At 45.9% G+C, this 23,790-nt stretch overlaps 2 protein-coding genes across 4 annotated transcripts in view; one reads left to right on the top strand and one right to left on the bottom strand.

Moving 5' to 3' along the window:
- LOC309524884 (uncharacterized protein) overlaps nt 1-14,329 on the bottom strand; it is a 31,177-nt gene extending 16,848 nt beyond the window's left edge. Inside the window, exon 1 of one of the 3 annotated variants that reach the window (XM_082210060.1) lies at nt 14,211-14,329. The gene's annotated coding sequence lies outside the window, so the exon portion shown is untranslated. The remainder of the gene's footprint in view (nt 1-14,210) is intronic. The other 2 variants (XM_082210058.1, XM_082210059.1) reach the window with 2 other exon arrangements.
- On the top strand, nt 2,044-23,402 carry LOC309525119 (32 kDa beta-galactoside-binding lectin lec-3-like). The gene is made up of 9 exons (XM_082210526.1): nt 2,044-2,100; nt 6,176-6,255; nt 6,378-6,537; nt 9,790-9,894; nt 13,821-13,919; nt 15,259-15,372; nt 18,988-19,067; nt 20,365-20,536; nt 23,185-23,402. Exons 1-9 carry the CDS (start codon nt 2,092-2,094, stop codon nt 23,329-23,331), a joined length of 966 nt encoding a protein of 321 aa, XP_082066652.1. The 5' UTR covers nt 2,044-2,091; the 3' UTR covers nt 23,332-23,402.
- Nucleotides 23,403-23,790: the final 388 nt, after the last annotated feature.

Below are 23,790 nucleotides of genomic sequence, written 5' to 3'. Positions count from 1 at the left end.
GAATTGGCAGTCACATCATAAACCAGATGATCAGTTTCGTGCTGGGAGTGCCAATAAAGCTCTGTACTGCGTAGCCAAACTTGGCCCTCCAGCTGTTTTGGGACTACAACTCCCATCATCCCTAGGTAACAGGACCAGTAGTTGGGGACGATGGGAATTGTAGTCCCAAAACAGCTGGAAGGCCGAGTTTGGCCATGCCTGCATGCAGACCAATTCTCACAAGAGAGATGCAACGTCATCCTATCCATGCTTAATCAGATTGGTAGATTGAGGTAGGAATTTCAACCTCTGGAGAAAGAGGTGGGCGGGAAAAGCCCACCCACAAATGCTTTTGCTTGTCTTCAGGGTGTTACGGCAGGTTTTAAGGTATTCTTTCCCTTGAGCAAGCTGTGAGATATATATATATATATATATATGCAGGTTTTGGTGTCTTCGGGTGTCTTCCCGTGTAAGAGTCAGGAGATCACATAAGATGGTGGCTCTTCGGATTTCTAGTTTCTCGTAGGTTCTTGTCAGCTGGAAGGTTTCCTCCCCGTAGAGGTGAGATATTTGCTTTCGTAGATTTTCACGGGTACAGGAATGCAGGTTTTGGTGTCTTCGGGTGTCTTCCCGTGTCTTACACGGGAAGACACCCGAAGACACCAAAACCTGCATTCCTGTACCCGTGAAAATCTACGAAAGCAAATATATATATATATATATATATGCAGGTTTTGGTGTCTTCGGGTGTCTTCCCGTGTAAGAGTCGGGGTGTCTGTGCGACGTTTCGACGAGGTCTCACTCGTCATCTTCAGGCTGGTGCTTTCGGCTTCTTGTTACTGGAACAGAGCAGAGTCTGGTGTTTGAATTCCTATAAATACTGTTGAGGGGTGTGGTGTATAGCCTCCAACGTTTTGGGCAAAGAGGAAGTTCCTAGATTAGTGTGCCTTTTCTTCTTTTGTTCCTTAATTACTTGAGGGATATCTTGGGTGATTTCATGAGTGATATTCAGAATATCACTGGGTGGGTCGTTATGTGTAGATTAGTTGCTAAAGCTTTTGTGTCTTGACCTCTTGAGCTTGTGAAGAGTTTTTCTGAGAAGAAGGCTGTGCTGCATTTAGTTGTGCTCTGGCTTGGCTTCGTGTATAGGGGCGAGCTATGGTTTTGTGCCTTGTGCCAGCCAGATCTGTGTAGGGATTGCAGGGGGGTGCAGCATCCGGAGGTGCCACTATAGTTTGGCTACTGGATGGAGTCTGTAATATGTCTGTGGAGAGGGTCTGGGTTTGGGTCTGGTGTGGTTGATTGGTGACGGCGTTCTGTGTGCCTCTGGTTCTGGTGTCGGTTTTTGTGGGGAGGGCTAATTTCCAGATGTCTGGCAGGCGGGACGTGTCGCAGAACACAAGAATGCCGTCAAAAAAGAAGAAAAAACTTCCTCTCTTTTCCAACACATGAAAGAAACAGGACATGAAATTAATTTTGCAGATTCCAAATTGCTCTTTAACATGGAACATCACCACAAGAGAATAATCATGGAAGCCATCGAGATAGAAAAACACCCCCACAACATGAACAAGCGTGACGACAGGATGCCAGGAATTATCACTCAGGCAGAGGGGCTGCTGAGTAGCTGAGCTCACGTCTATATGAATTTCTGAAGTTTTCCCAGTGAGCCAGTACACAGATACATTTATCAGTGAACTGTTACGTTTGGTATCGTGCAGCAAAGGCCCTTTGAATAGATAGGAAGAAACTGTGATGTAGTGTTTTGTGGGGACAAACCATAAAAGTCACAAAAGCGATTGTGCTGATTTTGGTAGTGGGCTGCATGTGCCGGATATCTGCTGGAGGGGCAACCCCCCCCCCAACCTATACATAAATTCCTGCAACAACACTTAACAATTGGTCTGGAAGGAACTCACCTGGTGAGATGGCTCCAATCTGCTCCATTGACCAACCTCGCCTACTCATGACTTCACTGGTGTTTACAGGCCTGCACTTCTGATTGGATGGGAGGAGGAAGGACAGACTCCTTGATCACTGCTTTAAGGGTCAGGCTTTGAAGCATTTCGTGGGTTCCTCCTGTGTCTTTTTTGAAGCAGCTCTGAGAAAATTATGGAGTATGTAAGTTACTCCCGAGTGTGGCCGATCTGTGTAGTAATAGGAATAGTTCTAGCTGACTACCGTACTGTGTTGTGTTTGTCGGGGGCGTGTGGTTATGTAATGCCTCTTAGGGGGAGCAGATTAAATTGCAATTTTGTCAAGTCGTTATAGAAAGTGTAGGAGAAAGAGCAGTCTGGTGACTCAGTCTCCCTTGTGCAACTTGTCAGTGGAGCAGTACCTGGTTTTCCATTGGGGTGGCAGCTGCTTGTATATATTACTAATAATATGCATGTTTGTGTAAATATGCCTATATTGTGGGGGTTTTTTGTTTACTTATGTTGTAAGTTGCTTGGAGATCTTTCGTAATGAGTGACTAACCAATTTAATTACCATGGCCCTGTTTTTTTAAAAGAGAACTGGGACAGGAGGGGTTTAAATATGCTCTCTGTTCCTGTTTTTTTTTAAAAAAATCATTTGTATTAGATTTTACAAGCAAACAAAAAAAGTTTATAACAATACCAAATCCATATCCATTTAAAGAGATTTCTCTGAATCTCACGACTTCCCCTCCAACCCTTCCTTGGGTCCTAGTGTGAACATTTTCAAAAACAGATTATTTCGTGATCTATTTTTTTGTATTTATCCATATTATCCATAATACCTGTTACATTACAAGTAATATTAAATTCTAATAATAAATAAATAATAATAAATTAAAATTCTGCTAATATTTTCATCTGTTTACAGTGGTCTCCTAAGTAAATTATAAATTTCCCCTAATTTTTTTTTTAAAGTTTTTGTCTTCTTGGTTCCTGAGTTTCCCAGTCAGCTTTGCCATTTTGGCATAGTCCATCAGCTTAGTCTGCCATTCCTCTTTGGTAGGGACTCTTTCTTCTTTTCATCTCTGGGCTAGTAGCACCTGTTCCTGTTTTTGAAGATGCATTTTTTTAAAAGAAGAAATTAAGCCATCTGTGTTATACCAAATGATCAGCTGTTAAGGTTTGCAAGTGCACCAGCCAGCTGACTGGCGGCATCAATCAGCTGATTGACAGTGCAAATTTGCTTTTGGCTGAGTTCTGCTTTTCCTGCCCTACAACAGAGAGAGACAGAGAGAGAGAGGGAGAGGAAGAGGAAGAGGGAGAGAGAGGGAGGGTAATATATATAAAACAGTAGATAGGTCTGTGGAAAGTAGTGGCAGATAACCATGGCAGGAACTCTCCTCTGTTTGGATGATATGTTGAACTGGCTCTGCTCATTATCAATGCCATGATGTTTGACCACCTAGATGTTGCCGAACTACAACTCCCATCAGCCCCAGACAGCATAGCCAGTGGGCAGGGATCATGGGAGTTGTCCATCAAAACCCATTATTATGGTAAGGTAAAGGGACCCCTGACCATTAGGTCCAGTCATGACCGACTCTGGGGTTGCGGTGCTCATATCGCTTTATTGGCCGAGGGAGCCGGCATACAGCTTCCGGGTCATGTGGCCAGCATGACTAAGCCGCTTCTGGAGAACCAGAGCAGTGCACAGAAACGCCGTTTACCTTCCCGCTGGAGCGGTACCTACCTTCCGACCTTCTGATTGGCAAGTCCTAGGCTCTGTGGTTTAACTCACAGCGCCCCCTGCGTTACGGTACTTGTATTCAAAGAATGGGCATTCAACTGTCCTAGAACATTTTCTCTTTTTTTGTAGATAATTTTTATTAATTTTCATTTAATAATATTCCAATTTGTATCAAATCTTGCCACATCATAATATAAACAAACAATATAAACCAATTACAGTGGTGCCTCACAAGACGAAAAGAATCCGTTCTGTGATTCTCTTCGTCTAGCGTTTTTTCGTCTTGCGAAGCAAGCCAATTGACGGATTAGCGGATTAGCGCTATTAGCGGCTTTTAGCGGCTTATCTGCTGATCGGATCAGCTGATAAGCGGCTTAGCGGCTTAGAAAAAGGGGGGAGGGGAAAAACCAGCAGGAACTCGCAAGACATTGTCGTCTTGCGAAGCAACCCCATAGGGAAATTCGTTTTGCGAAGCACCTCCAAAACGGAAAACTCTTTCGTCTAGCGAGTTTTCCATCTTGCGAGGCATTCGTCTTGCGGGGCACCACTGTATACATTCCAAATTAAAAGAATTTCGGGACTTCCCATGTTCTGGAGAAAGTCTCTTTCAGTTGTTCCTGCGTTTATCTCTCTTGTTTTTCCCCAATTTCATAAGTCCGATCTTAACCCATTGTTTAGTCTTCACAGTCCTGGTGTATGACTCTACCGTGTCCAACAAATCCATCTTTCTTTTAGCATGCAGGAGGCAGTTTATTCTGTGTTCATATACTTTAACTGATTTTTAGTGTAGTCATCTCAGTTTTTCATTTCACCATTTTATCTTCCAGGCTCTGGGCTCTGTTCCAACTCTCTCAACACACGCCAACTCTCCTTATCTTGATTTATGGCATTTATGGCGCAGCAGTCTTTCAGTATTTCAATGAGTTAATTTACCTTTACCTTTTTATTCCAATTACAGTGGTACCTCGGGTTAAAGATGCTTCAGGTTACAGACTCCGCTAACCCGGAAATAGTACCTCAGCTTAAGAACTTTACCTCAGGATGAGAACAGAAATCGTGCTGCAGCAGCAGGAAGCCCCATTAGCTAAAGTTGTACCTCACGTTAAGGACAGTTTCAGGTTAAGAACAGACCTCCAGAATTAATTAAGTTCTTAACCCGAGGTACCACTGTATAAGTCTTTCATAGTGTCCAACTTAATGTTCCAAGTTAGCGTTCCAAATGTGGATCTCTGTAGAAAAGCTTTTCAACCCAGAACATTTTCAGACCACAACGCGATAGTATTTACATGGAGAAAGGACAGATGAACATCATTTCGATGGAGCCTTAATGAATACCTACTTTAAAAAAAAAGTAGTGGAAAAGGGCTAGCTAAAATTAAAAGATGACTTTGAATTCAACTTAAACCAAGAAACAGATATTAAGATAGTGTGGGATGCTGGAAAAGCAGTGATGAGAGGATTTCCCTTCCAGTGGAATTCACTTTTTAAGAAGCAGAAGAAGTTGAAAAATCAAGGGACCATGTTGGGAATAGCTCAGAAAGAGAGGGAACTTACAAATTTTTTAAAAGGTGAAATTGTACAAGCCATCAAAATGTTGCAAAAATTATCTATGTCGGAGCAGAAGCTGAAATATTTAAAGCAGAGGTCAGCAAACATTTTCAACAGGGGGCCGGTCCACTGTCTCTCAGACCTTGCGGGGGGCGGACTATATTTTTTTGGGGGGGGGGGAGGAATGAAGAAATTCCTCTGCCCCACAAATAACCCAGAGATGCATTTTAAATAAAAGCACACATTCTGCTCATGTGAAAACACCAGACAGGCCCCACAAATAACCCAGAGATGCATTTTAAAGAAAAGCACACATTCTACTCATGTAAAAACACACTGATTTCCGGACTGTCCGCGGGCCGGATTGAGAAGGCGATTGGGCTGGATCTGGCCCCCGGGCCTTAGTTTAGCTACCCATGATTTAAAGCAATGAGCTTTTGAATTTGCAAACAAACCAGGCATGAAAACTTAAAAACAAGAGGGAAAACAATTTTATAATTAAAGTAAGGTAAAGGTAAGGTAAAGGTAAAGGGACCCCTGACCATTAGGTCCAGTCGTGACTGACTCTGGGATTGCGGCGCTCATCTCGCTTTATGGGCCGAGGGAGCCGGCGTACAGCTTCCGGGTCATGTGGCCAGCATGACTAAGCCGCTTCTGGTGAACCAAAGCAGCGCACGGAAACGCCGTTTACCTTCCCGCTGGAGCGGTACCTATTTATCTACTTGCACTTTGACGTCCTTTCAAATTGCTAGGTTGGCAGGAGCAGGGACCAAGCAACGGGAGCTCACCCCGTCGCAGGGATTCGAACCGCCGACTTTCTGATCGGCAAGTCCTAGGCTCTGTGGTTTAACCCACAGCGCCACCCGCGACCCTTTATAATTAAAGTAGCAACTAAAAATGGGACATCGTATGTCAAAAAAGTAATAAGGGGGCCAATGTTTCCCCATGCCTGGTCTAACTCTGCCCTTTGGTCTTCTTTTAGCAGCTGGCTGTCACCGACAAGACGATCAAGATTGGCGATGGCATCCTGGTGATGGGGAGAGTGCCCCCAGATGCCAAGAGGTTTGTACTGATAAAGCAGAAGAAAAATACATGGGTTGAAGAGGGATGGACCTGCGTGGGGTTCTGCTGCTTCCTATCAAATGTGAGTTTCGTCTCCAGTATCTCCTCCGTCTCCATGACAGGTTTGCCATCAACCTGGGCCGGGATCGCCACAACCTCCTCCTCCACTTCAACCCTCGCTTTGAGACACGCGACATTGTGTGTAACTCCAAGGCGTGTGGAGTGTGGGGCCAGGAGCTGCGAGAGTCGCTGTTCCCTTTCCAGCAGGGAGAAGAAGCCAAGGTGAATATGGGGATACGCCATTAGCTCTGGGGTGGAGCATCGACCTCGCAAGTTAGAGGTCACAGGTTCAGTCCCTGGAATTTCCAGGTAGGGCGGGAAAAGTCTCTTGCTGGAAACCCTGGAAAGCCACTGCCAATCATTCTAGGCCAGTGGTTCCCAAATAACTAAGTACTGCAAAGCCTCTGTTTTTCCAAAAGCCAAGCCACAGACTCCCACACTTTTGAAAATGTTAATATTTCTGTGGTAGTTTTTTGCTATGCAAATGGTGCCACCATTAGGGCTGGGCCATATATCGATAATATCGCCTGAAACTGGTTTGAAGTCCATCTCGTGATATCGGTTTCATAGTTTTTGACCTGGCAAATATATCGCAAATCGTGATGTGTGTTAGGACTGGGTGATAGATATACTGTCGAAAACCAGTTTCAAGTCCATATCGTGATAATGGTTTCGTAGTTTTTGAGCTGGCAATACCTAGTGAATCGTGCAATGTGTGTGTGCGCGCTATGCAAAAATCACATTGTGGGGTAAACAGTGAAGCCAGCCAATGCCTCCAGATAGCTCCATCCTTATTTCAGACATCTTGATATATCGCAATGTTTAGCTGGTGATATATTGTGACGTTGCAAAACCAGAAATCCCCCAGCCCTAGGCACCAACATGTCCTAGCACAAAACCAGGATGCGCACCTTCTGGGCCACACTCCTGCACAAGTCACATGACCCACATAAGAGCACAGTACTAAAAAATGGGGTGCTAATAGGTATGTGTCATGGATCTCCTGGGTGGGTTACGTGGACCCCCAGTTGGGAACCAGTGCTTTAGACAATACAGTCATACCTCGGGTTGAAGTTGCTTCAGGTTGAGCATTTTCAGGTAATAATAATAATAATTTATTATTTATACCCTGCCCATCTGGCTGGGTTTCCCCAGTCACTCTGGGTGGCTTCCAACAAAACACTAAAATACAATAACCTATTAAACATTAAAAGCTTCCCTAAACAGGGCTGCCTTAAGATGTCTCCTGAATGTCAGGTAGTTGTTTATCGCTTTGACATCTGCTGGAAGGGCGTTCCACAGGGCGGGCGCCACTACCGAGAAGGCCCTCTGCCTGGTTCCCTGTAACTTGGCTTCTCGCAGTGAGGGAACCGCCAGAAGGCCCTCAGCGCTGGACCTCAGTGTCCGGGCAGAATGATGGGGGTGGAGACGCTCCTTCAGGTATACTGGACCGAGGCCGTTTAGGGCTTTAAAGGTCAGCACCAACACTTTGAATTGTGCTCGGAAACGTACTGGGAGCCAGTGTAGGTCTTTCAAGACTGGTGTTATATGGTCTCGGCGGCCGCTCCCAGTCACCAGTCTAGCTGCCGCATTCTGGATTAGTTGTAGTTTCCGGGTCACGGAACACGTTACTTCCAGGTTTCGCCACTTGCACATGTGCAGATGATCAAAATGACGTCATGTGCATGCGCAGAAGCGGCGAATCACAACCCGTGCACAAGCAGACGCGGGCTGCGTTCGCTTCAGAATGCGAACGGGGCTCCGGAACAGATCCCGTTCGTATCCAGAGGTACCACTGTACTGAGCTAGATGATCCATCAATGGTCTTAACTCGCTTAACTCATAAGGTGAGTTGGATAATGTGGGGCGATAATGTTGCAAAGCAGGCATTTTGTAACCTTTTGGCTCCCTCCAGACCCTTTTAATGTATTTATATAAGTTTGTATGCCGCTTAATGATAAAAAACCTAAGCGGCAAACACATGAACATGATTTTAAGATGATAAAAGATGAAAACAGTTTACAACACACGAATAGCGCATGGGTAAGTTGCATAACGGGGAAAGTTTGAGAGAATAAATAAGCTTTGAGCAGATGATGGTTGCTTGGCGGCAAATGCCACAGTCCTGGCGCTGCCACACTGAATGCCCTATTCCTGGTAATCAGAGCCGTCTTTCCCATAGGGCTTAGTGGTTCATTGCGCCAGGGCACCGGCCTCAGGGGCACCCAGCAAGTGGGGGAACTGTGCGGCTTTGCCAGCGGCCTCCCCTTTACCTGCACGCCCACCAGCTGCACCCCGTCAACAGTATAGTTCCCCCCCCCGGCTGGCAGTGCGCAGCTTCGCCCCCCGCCCATCCATGGTAATTTGAGGGCACTGGGCGGATATTTGCACTCCGGCGCCGCATCTGCTAAAGACAGCCCTGCTGGTAATCCCAAAGGGGGCATCATACAGCACTGTCCAAAGTGCCTCTGCTGCAATTTGGGGACATTTGCTCCACCAGTTTCCTTCTGCCCTGAGTCAGCTCACACCTGCTTGCCTTCTGGCTGGAGAAGAAAGAATAGACCGCATTGCACCAAAGGTCTATCTAGAACTACAACTCCCAGCAACCTCAGCAAACAGCCTGGCCGACGCTTGTGAAGTGGGTTAACTGTGGCCCCCAAGGACCACGTGCAAAACCCTGGAGTCATTTTGGACTCACAGCTGTCCATGGAGGCGCAGGTTAACTCTGTGTCCAGGGCAGCTGTTTATCAGCTCCATCTGGTACGTAGGCTGAGACCCTACCTGCCCGCAGACTGTCTCGCCGGAGTGGTGCATGCTCTAGTTATCTCCTGCTTGGACTACTGCAACGTGCTCTACGTGGAGCTACCTTTGAAGGTGACCCAGAAACAACAACTACAACTAATCCAGAATGCAGCAGCTAGACTGGTGACTGGGAGCGGCCACCGGGACCACATAACACCGGTCTTGAAAGACCTACATTGGCTCCCAGTACGTTTCTGAGCACGTTTCAAAGTGTTGGTGCTGAGCTTTAAAGCCCTAAACGGCCTCAGTCCTGTATACCTGAGGGAGCGTTTCCACCTCCATCGTTCTGCCCAGATGCTGAGGTCCAGCGCCAAGGGCCTTCTTGCGGTTCCCTCATTGCGAGAAGTGAGGCTACAGGGAACCAGACAGAGGGCCTTCTTGGTAGTGGCACCCGCCCTGTGGAACGCCCTCCCATCAGATGTCAAAGAGATAAACAACTACCTGACATTCAGAAGACATCTTAAGGCAGCCCTGTTCAGGGAAGTTTTTAATATTTAACGCTGTACTGTTTTTAACACTTGATTGGGAGCCGCCCAGAGTGGCTGGGGAAATTCAGCCAGATGGGCAGGGTATAAATAATAAATTGTTGTTGTTGTTGTTGTTGTTGTTGTTGCACTCCAACAACTTCTGGTGAGCCCCAGGTTGGCTAAGTCATTGTTTTCTCCTTGCTAGATCTCCATCTCCTTTGACGCCAGGGCAGTGACGGTGACGATGCCAGGAAACAAGGAGATCAAGTTCCCCAACCGGCTCGGGATGGATTCTGCACAGTTCTTCTCGGTGGCTGGAGACTTCAAGATCAAATCCGTCAAGTTTCTGAACTATTATGCTCCCTTTGCAGCTCTGAACTAGCTGGGGGAAAGAATGTGCAAATAAAGTCCCGTCTCCCAGAGTTTCTGTTGTTTGAATGCGAAATCGGGAACCATGTCCTCCAAATTACTTCACCAATTACCATATTTTTCGCTCTATAAGACGCACCAGACCACAAGACGCACCTAGTTTTTGGAGGAAGAAAACAAGAAAAAAAATATTCTGAATCTCAGAAGCCAGAACAGCAAGAGGGATCGCTGCGCAGTGAAAGCAGCAATCCCTCTTGCTGTTCTGGCTCCTGGGATAGCTGCTGCATTCGCTCCATAAGACGCACACACATTTCCCCATACTTTTTAGGGGGGGGGAGTGAGTCTTATAGAGCAAAAAATACGGTAGTTAACCAAGGTGTTAACTCAGGGTGCCTCTGGGCTGTCAGTGGTTGCTGGAAGGGACTGAGCTGCATACCAGTGTGGAGTAATGGTTAAGAGCGGTAGCCTCATAATTTGGTGAACTGGGTTCGCGTCTCCGCTCCTCCACATGCAGCTGCTGGGTGACCTTGGGCCAGTCACACTTCTCTCTAAAGTCTCTCAGCCCCACTCAACCTCACAGAGTGTTTGTTGTGGGGGAGGAAGGGAAAGGAGAATGTTAGCCGCTTTGAGACTCTTTTGGGTAGTGATAAAGCGGGATATCAAATCCAAACTTCTTCTTCTTCTTTTGGTTTGCACACTTAAAAAGGTTTAAAGTGCTGTGCTGCCCTAGTGCAACAAATCCACTTAAACAGAAATAAATAAAGCCACAGACTTGCATTTTGGAGTGTGATGACAAAATACCTCCAGGGGTTTGGGTGGATGAATGACAAAGGTTGTGTAAACACCCTGCAAGAACATCAGGACGAATGCTCATTGCTGAACCGTAAATGAATCAAAACAAATGGCCAGCTATAATCTAACCTCTCTGTAATCAGTGTGCAAGCAAATCGGGACATATAACTCAATAAATGGTTTATCTGGAGGGACCCTTAGCAGCCTCTGCCTTTTAGTCCATTTTAGTGTATTGTCTATTATATTTACAATACAGTGGTACCTCGGGTTAAGTACTTAATTCGTTTCGGAGGTCCGTTCTTAACCTGAAACTGTTCTTAACCTGAAGCACCACTTTAGCTAAAGGGGTCTCCTGCTGCCGCCGCGCCGCTGGAGCCCAATTTCTGTTCTTATCCTGAAGCAAAGTTCTTAACCCTAGGTACTATTTCTGGGTTAGCGGAGTGTGTAACCTGAAGCGTATGTAACCCGAGGTACCTCTGTATAATGCCAGATATTCCTCCCAGGAGCTCAAGCTGTCCCTCCCCATTCTATCCTAACAGCAGCCCTGAGAGATGGTGACTGGTCCAAGGCTCTGAGTTTCACAGCTGAGTGGAGATTCAAACCCGGTCTCCTAGTCAGGGGTCAGCAACCTGCGGCTCCGGAGCCGCATGTGGCTCTTTTACACCTTTGCCGCGGCTCCGGGGTGGATACTAGCGAGGGGAGGAGGCGCATTGTGCACCCCGACACTTCCCACTGTGGCGGGCGCTGTACTGGCTGTGACGTCGCATGGCGGCAGTACGTGCGTTAGTCACACACCGTCCCGACGTCACCTTCCCGCCCGCTACATTGTAAGGGGCATGTACGCTGGTCACTGCATTGAAAGGGGGCATGTACGCTGGTCACTGTTTTGAAGGGGAGTGAAGAACACACACACAAAAGAAGGTAACTTGTTAATTTAACGTTTATTTCTATGAGGAGGAGTAATTCTGAGGGGTCAAACAAAGAAATAATTTTAAAAAGTGACAAAAAAGTTATTTTTATAATGACGAGTTTTGCGGCTCCCAGTTTTTTTTTCTTCGGAAACGGGTCCAAGTGGCTCTTTTTGTCTTAAAGGTTGCAGTCCTAGGTCCTAGTTCAGCACTCTTATTACACCACACTGAAAGAGTCATCAACTTGCAGAGATAATGATGATGATTATTTCTACCCTGCCCACCTGGTTGGGTTTCCCCAGCCACTCTGAGCGGCTTTCAACAGAACATTAAAAACAGAATAAAACTTCAAACATTAAAAACTTCCCTAAACAGATGTAGCCATACGAGGGAGCAATCCTTACTATGGGAAGCCAGCGCAATTTATCCCGGTTTAGGTGAAGCTGGTGTAAAGCACGCCTGACCCAAATCTGTTCAGGAGCAATGTTCCTGCCAGCTGAGCCATCGTGAGTCTGGCAGAGGGAAAGGTCAAGGTAAAGGGACCCCTGACCATTAAGGTCCAGTCGTGGCTGACTCTGGGGTTGCGGCGCTCATCTCGCTTTATTGGCCAAGGGAACCGGCGTACAGCTTCCGGGTCATGTGGCCAGCATGACTAAGCCGCTTCTGACGAACCAGAGCAGCGCATGGAAATGCCGTTTACCTTCCCGCCGGAGCGGTACCTATTTATCTACTTGCACTTTGACGTGCTTTTGAACTGCTAGGTTGGCAGGAGCAGGGACCGAGCAACGGGAGCTCATCCTGTCGCGGGGATTCGAACCTCCAACCTTCTGATCGGCAAGTCCTAGGCTCTGTGGTTTAACCCACAGCGCCACCAACGTGCCTCTAGAGGCCTCATTAATAACTTTTTTGTACATGTACAATTCTGGAGTTCAAGGTGCAAGATGATAACAGGCCGACCAGTTCTTATAATGACAGCAGCTAAGATTATCCCCACCCCACCCCCCCCCGGGAACAGAGGAAGGTGTTTTGGAAGGCGATGAGAAACACCTGCCCACCGTCTCTGTCAAATCAGCTTCAATGCAAATAGAAGCTGTGGGAGCTCAGAGGGGGCCCTTTAAGTTGGCAGGTCTCCATTTAAAACATCTTATTAGCATCAGTGCAGATGCAGTTGGGAGTAATTTGGCTGTTAACGTCTCCCAACTGTGTCTGAGCTAATGATCGCTGGGAGGTTCCCACAGGCTTGCGCAGTGTGAATTCACCAAGGAGGAATCCACACAAGAGATTCTTAATTATCATCATCATTTTTTAGCGCCTTTAAAAAATGCTGTGCGGTAATTGATGTTTAGCTGTTGTGGCTTTCCCCAAAAGAATTAGGGACTTTACTTTGATGATGGTGTTGTTGAGAGAGTCCCTGTAACAAAGGGATCATTTCTTTCTTTTCTAAAATTTTTATTAGAATTTTCAACATAACAGTTTATCAAAAACATATCATCCTCATTTTCCCCCTTAGTTTTTCCCTCCCCAAGAAACACCCCCTCCCACCCCCAGACTTCCCTCAGGTCCTCTCTCTGGTTTTTCAACATATGTTATTTTCTGCATATTGTAAAATTGTAAAGATCCTTAATTTATCTGTCTATATGTTACCAATACAGTGGTACCTCAGGTTACATACGCTTCAGGTTACACACGCTTCGGGTTACAGACTCTGCTAACCCAGAAATAGTTCTTCAGGTTAAGAACTTTGCTTCAGGATAAGAACAGAAATCGCATGGCGGTGGCGCGGTGGCAGCAGGAGGCCCCATTAGCTAAAGTGGTGCTTCAGGTTAAGAACAGTTTCAGGTTAAGTATGGACCTCCGGAACGAGTTAAGTACTTAACCCGAGGTACCACTGTAATAAATTTGTGTATGTTTATTCAAAACCTGCCAAGGAGTCCAGTTCACTTTGTTGTTCCTTTAAGTACTTTGTAAAAGGTTCCCATTCTTCTTTAAAGTCACCGTTGTCCTTATCACGCAGTTTATGTGTCAATTTCGCCAATTCCACATAATCCATCAGTTTCTCTTGCCACAGTTATTTGGTTGGGATTTCTTCCTTCTTCCATCCTTGTGCTAGTAAGACTCTTGCCGCTGTTGTCGCGTACATAAATATGTTCTTCAGTTTCCTTGGCAGGACAGAGGGATCATTTCTGCACCCAAAGAAGAGGAGAAATCTCCCACGAAAGATTTTGTTTGGATACATTACACAGTAATTTTGCCCATGTTTTCACTGGTAAGGTCAATCACACTCTTATTTTCTAGGCATGCATGGGGAATTCAGAGAGGGGGAGAGATATATGGCTTAAAGTCTTACAGATTAAAACAAGGTTTATTTGTCTGAAGGTTTGATTTTGGCCTCCAAATAAAGTTGTAAGAACATAATAATTGCTCTGCTGCTAAAGTAGCTCACTTTCTTTAATGCTTTACATTTGGTCCCTACAGGTGTAAGTTATATCTGCAAGGTATTTGCCAAATTCCAACAAGGGCTACAACAATGTGCTATACATTTAAAGCAGTATCATACCTCTTTAAACTTCCATGGCTTCCCCCAAAGGATTCTGAGAACTTTAGTTCGTTAAGGATAATCAGAGATGCATGGAGACCCCATTCCCCTCGGAGCAACGATTCACAGATATCCCAAAAAAGAGGGATTGACTGTTAAATCACACTGAGAATTGAGGCTCTGAGAGATCATTCCAGTAGCAGCTGCCTGGAGCAATCCTATATACTTATTTACCTGGGTGTAATTTACCTGGATCCAATGGGACTTAACATCTGAGTAGATGTCTGAGGTTGTTCTGTGACAGACTCAAAAACAGTGACAGACTCAAAAACATTGCTCAGACATTTTGTGGGTGGTGATGCCCTGATCTTCCATCAGCATGGCCAACAGCCAGAGATGATGGGAATTGTGGTTCAACACTTTCTCTATGTCAAGGGTCCCTCAGACCTTGTGGGGGGCTGGACTATATTTTTGGGAGAGAGAAAAAGAACGAATTCCTATGCCCCACAAATAAACCAAAGATGCGTTTAAAATAAAAGGACACATTCTGCTCATGTAAAAACACCAGGCAGGCCCCACAAATAACCCAGAGATGCATTTCAAATAAAAGCACACATTATACTCATGTAAAAATACGCTGATTCCCAGACCATCCACAGGCCAGATTTAGAAGGCGATTGGGCCAGATCCGGCCCCCGGGCCTTAGTTTGCCTACCCGTGCTCTATGTCAGTGATAGCCAAACTTGGCCCTCCAGCTGTTTTGGGACTACAATTCCCATCATCCCTGACCATGGGTCCTGTTAGCTAGGGATGATGGGAGTTGTAGTCCCAAGACAACTGGAGGGCCAAGTTTGGCCATCACTGCTCTATGTTCATAATGCTGGGACCTGACTAAAATTATGGGTTCCTCACATGGAGTCAGGAATGCAAAGGACATCGAATGGACCGAGAGAGACACAAGTCACGTCACTTAGCAATTTGGTTAATGATTGGAGAGACTCCAATTTCCATTGGCCATTCTCTTCCTCTCTGATTGATTGGTCCTTACAGGCTTGTTTCTGATTGGCAGGAAGAAGGCCACACCTCCTCTTGGCCACTATTTAAAGCTCAGGCAGAAGAAGGAAGACTTGCCTGCTTTTGTGTTTGTCAGCAGCTGAGTCATCAAACCTTCACAATGGAGACTGTAAGTTGTCCGGAGGGAGTGGGCTATGAGAGTATGAAAGGAGTTTAGTTTGTTCTTTAATGTTAGATAGGGTCAGCTGGTAAGCATTTTAGCTTACTGTTTAATCTTCTTAAGTACGGTATATTTGGAAGTCAGCCCGGTAGAATAGATGGAGGCTTATTTCTAAGTGGAGCTGAGAGATTGCAGCCTTAATGAGTCGGGGAACAGAGGTTGGCGGCTCTGAGTCAATAATAGGTTTCTGGGGCTCATTGTGGCATGCCCATATCTAAGGATTCTTGAATCTTGCTCTAGCAAAACCTTCTTAAAACCGTTCTCCCCAAAAGCTCCGCTGCTGGACAGAATGCAAAAGGAACTAGCAATCCAATCCAATCCATTCTGTCTGGGTCTGCGAGGTTGCAAATCCTATTGTGCTTCTGTGTATTTCTGGGTGTAAACGTGGGGTTAGAATTGCAGCCAGTGGTGATATAGTTTCCTAGTTCCTTCTCATATGGGTCAAGGTGGAATAACTGTTCATAGCTGCAGCAGTCCCTTCTGAATGAAGGCTAGTATTGCCTAGTACTTCGAGCTCAAACAACTGCCCTGGCCCTACTGTTTAGGCCAAGTGACATTCCAGCCTCAGGCAGCTGACGCTGGGCGTTGTGAAAGGGTAGCAAATTCGCGGCATCTAACTTCCCGTATCTCCTTACTGCTAGAAAAAGGAAAGGTTCCCGTAAATTGTTAGAGGTGGCCGGCTGTGTGTAATTTGCTTTGGGCAACAAAATGTACCTTTCACGGTCATTCCTGTTTTCGCTCGGTAGAGCATGAGACTCTTAATCTCGGGGTCATCGGTGGGTGAAAAATTATTGCATTGCAGGGGTTGGACTAGATGACATTCATGGCTTCTTCCAACTCTACAGTTATGTTTATCCATGAGTCGATTATGAACAGAAGGAGTCAAAGCTACGGCAGTTACTCATGCCTTCAGAGTAGTTTTTTGCTGATATAACGACTGGTAATAAACGAATTTAATTATTGTGCTGTGCGTGTGACCAGGCATGCCTTTAGAAATTATTCGGCAGTGCAGCTAGATCTTAAATTGCTTAAAGCTCTCTGGGCTTCATTTTCTTATTGTTTTCCTGTTTAGATAATGCCTATTACTTAAATTCACTTCAAACTATAGCAAAGCAACTCTGCTGTGTTTGGGGCCTTCCGGCATATTCCACAGAGTGTGGCCCTGACTCTCTGCCCAAAAGTTTTCTCTGATGATTCCACTGGGCTTATTAGGGGTTGTAAATGTTCTCTCTTGCTCTGCAAGCCATGATACTTCGTGGGAGACTTGTGGGTAGGAGGATGCCAGCCATTGTCTGGTTTGGCCTTGAGGAGGGCAGAGGCCTTGTGAGCAAAACGGAAAGGCAAACGCTTAGCTATAGCACCTAATGATAAAGGACATTCCTGAAAAAAGACGTCTTTGGTTTTCTTAACCAAAAAAAGAACATTCCTGTTGGATTGGGTCAGAGAAACTCAAACAACTTGTGTTGCTCATTTACTCATTAACTACATGGAGAGAGCCTGCAGCTGGCTTCTTGTGAAACAGAATCGAAATAGCCAAATTTTCTCACCTGTACAAACACATTTGTTAAAGCACTAATGGTTTTCTGTAATGTTGTAAGCAAAAATCTGCCCCTTTTCCCCTTATCCAAGAGCCCATATAGAGTCCTTACGTAGGTTCCCTATTGGTAGGAGAGAATAACAGAGGCCAACCAGAGTATATTGAGAAGCAAAGCAGCTAGTAAGCTTGATCTTTATTGATCTGTTGCAACAGGGTGCTCCCCTCACCCGCAGGAAAGGAGGAGGGACCCAGAACAATGGTGTGCAAGGCCTTATTAAGATTTTTGAAATTGCCACCCTGTAGATCAAGACTACCCCCAGAAACATCATACATACATCACAGAAGGGGTGTAACCTAAGACCACGCCTCAGATACATCACACCTACATCACAAAAAAGGCGGTCTAAAACAGAATTTTGAATGTTGTTTTTCGCCTGTTGTTGTTTATCTCCCGTCTGGCAGGCTACTTGATTGGATTGCCTGGGGAGCCTGGCCATTCTTTTGTAATGATAAATACTTAGTTCCTGGGCCAGGACACAGGCTCACACCCTATTCATATCTTAAATGTACCCCCCAAGACAGGATCCGTGAGGAAAGAGACAATGGGGAGGTTTCCCACTTTGACCTTGCAAAGAAATCATTTGCTCAGTTTGGGAATCAAAATGGTTCCAGGTCGGTCTTCCTGTGCTGATCTATGTATGTGCTTGGTTGGTACGCTTATGAACATTACCATATATCTAAGACCTCAAAATTCCTATCACAGTGCCTTGCCCCACATCATAATTTTATTCTGAAGTAATGAACTCTTTGTGTGACTCCCTTATCTGACGTGAACTACATCTGCAACCAACATAGTACCCTCAAGCTGTTGGGAACTCCCACTCCCATCCTCTCTGGCCATTGACCATTTTGCTGGGGTCTGATGGGAGCTGGAGTCCAGCAAGAGCTGGAGGCCACAGGTGAGCTGTCCCGAAAATGCCTCTCTTCCAGCTAGATTCCTAGAATTGCTGGGAAATGCGGAAGGCTTGTAATTTGTTGCCCTGTGTCCCTGCTCTGCATATGGGAGCATTCACAAGGAAACCAGCAATAACAGCTATGTAACACTTTGTCTGTGATCATGTCCAGACCATAGATTTAAATCGCTCATATACTTGGTTTCCCCTAAAGAATATTGGGAACTGTGGTTTAAGATTTTAACAACTCTCGGCACCCTCTACAGTTCCCAGGAATCTTTGGGAACATAGCTGTTTTAAAGTGGTATGAGTGTTTTAAATGTATAATACAGATGTGACCTACTTCTATGGTTGGATTTCTGGTTCCTTCTCCCTTCCCCTTCCATGCTTGCAAAATTACAGTTCCCAGGTTTCCTGGGAAAGGGTGGGGGTGTTCCTAACCTTTTTTTGGGGGGGTGGGCACCAGTCATAACATGGCTGTTGTTGTGGGGTTAGGATAATGCAAAATGGTGCCTGTGGAATTGTGGCGCAATACAAGATGGCGGTGGCGGTGCAGCATAGCATAATGCAAAATGGCCGCCACATCTGAAAGACCAGAAGCAGAACATAGCTGTCAACGTTTCCCTTTTTTAAAGGGAAATTCCCTTATTCCGAATAGGATTCCTCGCAAGAAAAGGGAAAAGTTGACAGCTATGGACCAGAACATGATATGGACATGTCCCCTCCATCAATGGAAATAATGGCCACTGCCCCCACTTGCTCACAGCAAGAAGCCTGTTACATGTCTCCTTCATTCGGAATAGGTGGATTCTGGAACCCAATGAACTGTGGGCATGTTTAAGGGTTTGTGTGTTCAATAATAGAGAAGCCAAGCCAGTGGAAGGTGGGGAAAAGGAAACAATACTTCATTGATTAGGGTGCAGCTGGGGCATTTCTGGGAACTGCAAATATTTGCAGGGAGTTTCTTCCAAGAGAAACTGGAGTGGAAATGGTTCCCCTTTCCAGATAGGAATGACAGTGATAAGATGTTACCTGTGTGCATTCTAATGCTCTTTGTTTCTGCCTTTCCTCCAGCAAATGGTTTTTTCCCACTTGTCAGTCAAGCCCGGTGAATGCATCAAAGTGAAGGGGAAAGTGCCACCAGAGGCCAAGAGGTTTGTGTTGTTGAAGGTGGGCTGGTCTATTTTTGTTGGTGCAAAAAACCCCCCCAAAAAACATATAGAAAGGAGAATTCCTGAATGCCAAGATCTAAGTTTGGGGCAAGTACTCTGGTGAATGAACTCCAGCAGAGATTTAAAGTCAGAAAATATGCAGCAAAGCAGAGTGTGGAAATACAAGCTGTATTTAAAATATGCCCCTCCAAAATGTCCCCCTAAAAAAATCTTTCCAAAGTTTCTCTCTTCCCCCTGCATAAGAAAAGACCACATGTTTGGTATGTTATAAATGGTTTACTTACAAACTCTCCAAAGGTCAGATTCATGTGCTTCAGAAAAGTTGCACAGGCAGTAAAACCTAGCTTGGTTACAAGGTTACTAAATTATTGGTATAGGAACTCAATCATGATTTATGAGAGCCATGCTGTTGGAGCAACCAATACATTATTGGAATGATAAGGTAAAAGATGCAGTACAACCATATATTTTTAATTAGTAATCTAACCAGCCACTGATGCTGATCACTACTAAAGGATGCTTAGCTTAACTTTCCTTAAGAATTATTAGATGCTATTTTTGTGTGCTTTTATGGGCTCCTCCAGATGAACTGTTCATCCTGGTTTTCACAGCTTAGGTGAAGCTTATACAATGCCTGCTCTTTATTGAGCGTTTGTTCTGACTGTGGAGGCAGAGCATAGATTTTTGGGGGAGGTTACATATCTTCCCATTAATCATTATCTGACTCCTCTTAGTACAAGCGAGTTAAATGGTCCCATGATCACCACCACCAGTTTGTTAAAGGACTTGAAAGATGCAGTCAGCTACCTTCAGCAGTGGCTTAGCATAGGTTGGCAGTGCCCGGGGCCACATGGAGGGGGTGAGAGGGGAGGTAAATGGATGTAGTACGCATGCACATTCAACTGCTTAATGGCATCCGCATCACCCGGGAGATAGCAGCTGCAGAGATAAGAAGAGTTGACTTCCTTTGTCTGCAGAGGTTACTTCCTGGTTCACATGGAGAAGTTGTTTTCAATGGAGCCCAGCGACAAAAGCACACAACTGTATTGAGGCAGCACCGGGTGTTGAAATTTGCGCCCCGGGTAACTGCCCCCACGTTACACCACTGCCAAACAGGACTTTAGCCAAGTCACAAACCCAGGCTAGATTCTTGTCAATCAGCAACAGTATCCTACTTCCAATATCACCATAATGATAGAACCGTTAGACTTTGTCTCCGCCAGCTCCTGCTAATCCACCTTGAGAGTGTTTGTCTCATGTGGTCCTCCCCTCTTTCCAGCTTTGCCCTCAACTTGTGCCACGATGATTCAGACACGATCCTCCACTTCAATCCTCGCTTTGATAGTCACGGAGACGTCAACACCATTGTGTGCAACTCAAAGACGAATGGTCAGTGGGACTCGGAGCTGCGGGAGTCGGTGTTCCCCTTCCAGCAGGGAGAAGACACCAAGGTGAGCAGGAATAGCCTCAGCACCGCCAGAACTTCAAGGAGAGGCAGTGGTCATTCCTGGATTGGGGGGCTCCTTGGGCACTGGGAACTTCTAAATAAGTTGGATTTTTGGTCCATCTCTCTCAGCACTGCCTTCGCTACCTGGCATTGACTCTCCTGGTATTAAGTAGTGAGTGGACATGGCAGACGACAGAGATTTCTCCAAGTAGTTCTTTATAAGTAAACTGGAACTGAACTGAACTGTAAACAGCTCAGCCGGCCTGCTTTTATAGGCAGCCGACTGTCAACATCATAACAACACAGGGTTTCCCGCCTAAATTAACTGACGTGGACCTGAGAGAAAACTATATACACAATACCCCCTGGTGGCCGGGGTGAGAACTTCAGTACATAACACTTGGGTTTCAGGGAGAGGCTACCTGAAGATGCTGAAAAATTGAACCCAGTATCTTCGGCATGTGATATGGTTGCTCTTTCCCCTAGGCTATAGCATCCTCAGAAGGGCTGCAAACCAGATAGAAATGTAATGAATTAATTCTCTTCTGCTACTTCTGCCTTTCTGAGGGGGTTCTGAAGTGAAGTATGATCATTTGTAGTGACTCTCTCAATTCTGGCACATAATTTCTTATAATAATTTATTATTTATACCCCGCCCATCTGGCTGGGCTTCCCCAGCTACTCTGGGTGGCTTCCAACAAAAGATTAAAAATACATTAAAATATCAGTCATTAAAAACTTCCCTAAACAGGGCTGCCTTCAGATGTCTTCTAAAAGTCAGATAGTTGTTGTTCTTTGACATCTGATGGGAGGGTGTTCCACAGGGTGGGTGCCACTACCGAGAACGCCCTCTGCCTGGTTCCCTGTAACTTGGCTTCTCTCAGTGAGGGAACCGCCAGAAGGCCCTCGGCGCTGGACCTCAGTGTCTGGGCTGGATGATGGCAGTGGAGACGCTTCTTCAGGTATACTGGGCCGAGGCCCTTTAGGGCTTTAAAGGTCAGCACCAACACTTTGAATTGTGCTTGGAAACATACTGGGAGCCAATGTAGGTCTTTCAAGACCGGTGTTATGTGGTGTCAGTGGCCGCTCCCAGTCACCAGTCTAGCTGCCACATTCTGGATTAGTTGTAGTTGTTGTTTCTGGGTCACCTTAAAAGGTAGCCCCACATAGAGCCCATTACAGTAGTCCAAGCGAGAGATAACCAGAGCATGCACCACTCTGGTGAGACAGTCTGCGGGCAGGTAGGGTTTCAGCCTGTGTACCAGATGGAGCTGGTAAACAGCTGCCCTGGACACAGAATTGACCTGTGCCTCCATGGACAGCTGTGAGTTCAAAATGACTCCCAGGCTGCGCACCTGGTCCTTCAGGGGCACAGTTACCCCATTCAGAACCAGGGAGTCCCCCACACCTGCCCGCCTCCTGCCCCCCCCCAAGGAGACAGTACTTCTGTTTTGTCAGGATTCAACCTCAATCTGTTAGCCGCCATCCATCCTCCAACTGCCTCCAGACAACCCCTGCAGTGCAGGCATCTCAACACATGGTTTCCCATCTAATTTGAAACCATAACAGACACTGCTTAGCTTTTCAAACGTTCTAGCAATTTTATTGCTGCACCGCTAGAGGGAGAGAATGGGAGAGGTGTGTTTTGGTATGAAAAGCATCAATTAGCTGGGGTTTTTTCGTTAAAAAAGAGGGCTGCATCCATGTCCTGTTTACAGTAGACCCCTTGAAATGCATCAATAGGAGTATAGCATCTAGATCAAGGGAAGTAATAGTGCCACTGTATTCTGCTCTGGTCAGACCTCACCTGGAGTACTGTGTCCAGTTCTGGGCACCACAATTCAAGAAGGACACTGACAAACTGGAACGTGTCCAGAGGAGGGCGACCAAAATGGTCAAAGGCCTGGAAATGATGCCTTATGAGGAATGGCTAAGAGAGCTGGGCATGTTTAGCCTGGAGAAGAGGAGGTTAAGGGGTGATATGATAGCCATGTTCAAATATATAAAAGGATGTCACATAGAGGAGGGAGAAAGGTTGTTTTCTGCTGCTCCAGAGAAGCGGACACGGAGCAATGGATCCAAACTACAAGAAAGAAGATTCCACCTAAACATTAGGAAGAACTTCCTGACAGTAAGAGCTGTTTGACAGTGGAATTTGCTGCCAAGGAGTGCGGTGGAGTCTCCTACTTTGGAGGTCTTTAAGCAGAGGCTTGACAACCATATGTCAGGAGTGCTCTGATGGTGTTTCCTGCTTGGCAGGGGGTTGGACTCGATGGCCCTTGTGGTCTCTTCCAACTCTATAATTCTATGATTCTATGAAATGAATGAGCTCAATTTTTCCATGCCTATTAATTCAGGGGGCCTACCCTAAGTAGAACTGGGATTGGCTACAACTCTGAATTTCTCTCCCCCAACCTTAATTTCTACAGCCAAACGATGAGTGTCATGGTTTCAGGTTGAACTGCCCTAACAGAACCCCCCCAAACAAAATTGGTCAGGAGGTGTAATTGCAAGGGTGATAGTAGTTTGTATTTCCCTCCCTCCCTCCATTAATCCACTCCTGTTTGGGCCATAAATCTCTTGGAAGCATCTAATTGCCTCTTTCCAAGGAACAACCCATGAACCTAACTCCTTGACTCCTCTTCTTCCCAGATCTGTTTGTCCTTTGATTACGAGGCAGTGACTGTGAAGATCAATGGAGACCAGGAAGTCAAGTTCCCTAATCGGCTTGGGGCGAATTCTGCAAAAATATTCTCAGTGGAGGGAGACATTGCGATCAGAAGTGTCAAGTTTGACTGAAGTTCAGCCATGTCTTATTTTGTATGCCTATAGAAGGAAAAACAGAAAATAAAATGTGTTGCTTGACCTTGTCTGCCTTGCCATTTTCCTGGGGATTCCTTGTTGTTGTTTAGTCGTTCAGTCATGTCCGACTCTTCGTGACCCCATGGACCAGAGCACGCCAGGCACTCCTGTCTTCCACTGCCTCCCGCAGTTTGGTCAAACTCATGCTGGTAGCTTCGAGAACACTGTCCAACCATCTCGTCCTCTGTCGTCCCCTTCTCCTTGTGCCCTCCATCTTTCCCAACATCAGGGTCTTTTCCAGGGAGTCCTCTCTTCTCATGAGGTGGCCAAAGTATTGGAGTCTCAGCTTCACTATCTGTCCTTCCAGTGAGCACTCAGGGCTGATTTCCTTCAGAATGGATACGTTTGATCTTCTTGCAGTCCATGGGACTCTCAAGAGTCTCCTCCAGCACCATA

This window comes from Podarcis vaucheri (assembly GCF_965113315.1).
Source record: "Podarcis vaucheri genome assembly, chromosome: 2".
Taxonomy (NCBI): Eukaryota; Metazoa; Chordata; class Lepidosauria; order Squamata; family Lacertidae; genus Podarcis; species Podarcis vaucheri.
The sequence above is the reverse complement of the archived record's forward strand: the minus strand, read 5'-3'. Positions and strand labels throughout refer to the sequence as shown.

Bases quoted from the DNA above. Each gene is read 5' to 3' on its own strand.
- LOC309525119 (XM_082210526.1), top strand. The intron at 9,895-13,820 runs GTGGCTGGAGAC...TTTCCTTGGCAG, and splicing joins ATTCTGCACAGTTCTTCTCG to GACAGAGGGATCATTTCTGC. The intron at 13,920-15,258 runs GTAAGGTCAATC...TCTGATTGGCAG, and splicing joins TTTTGCCCATGTTTTCACTG to GAAGAAGGCCACACCTCCTC.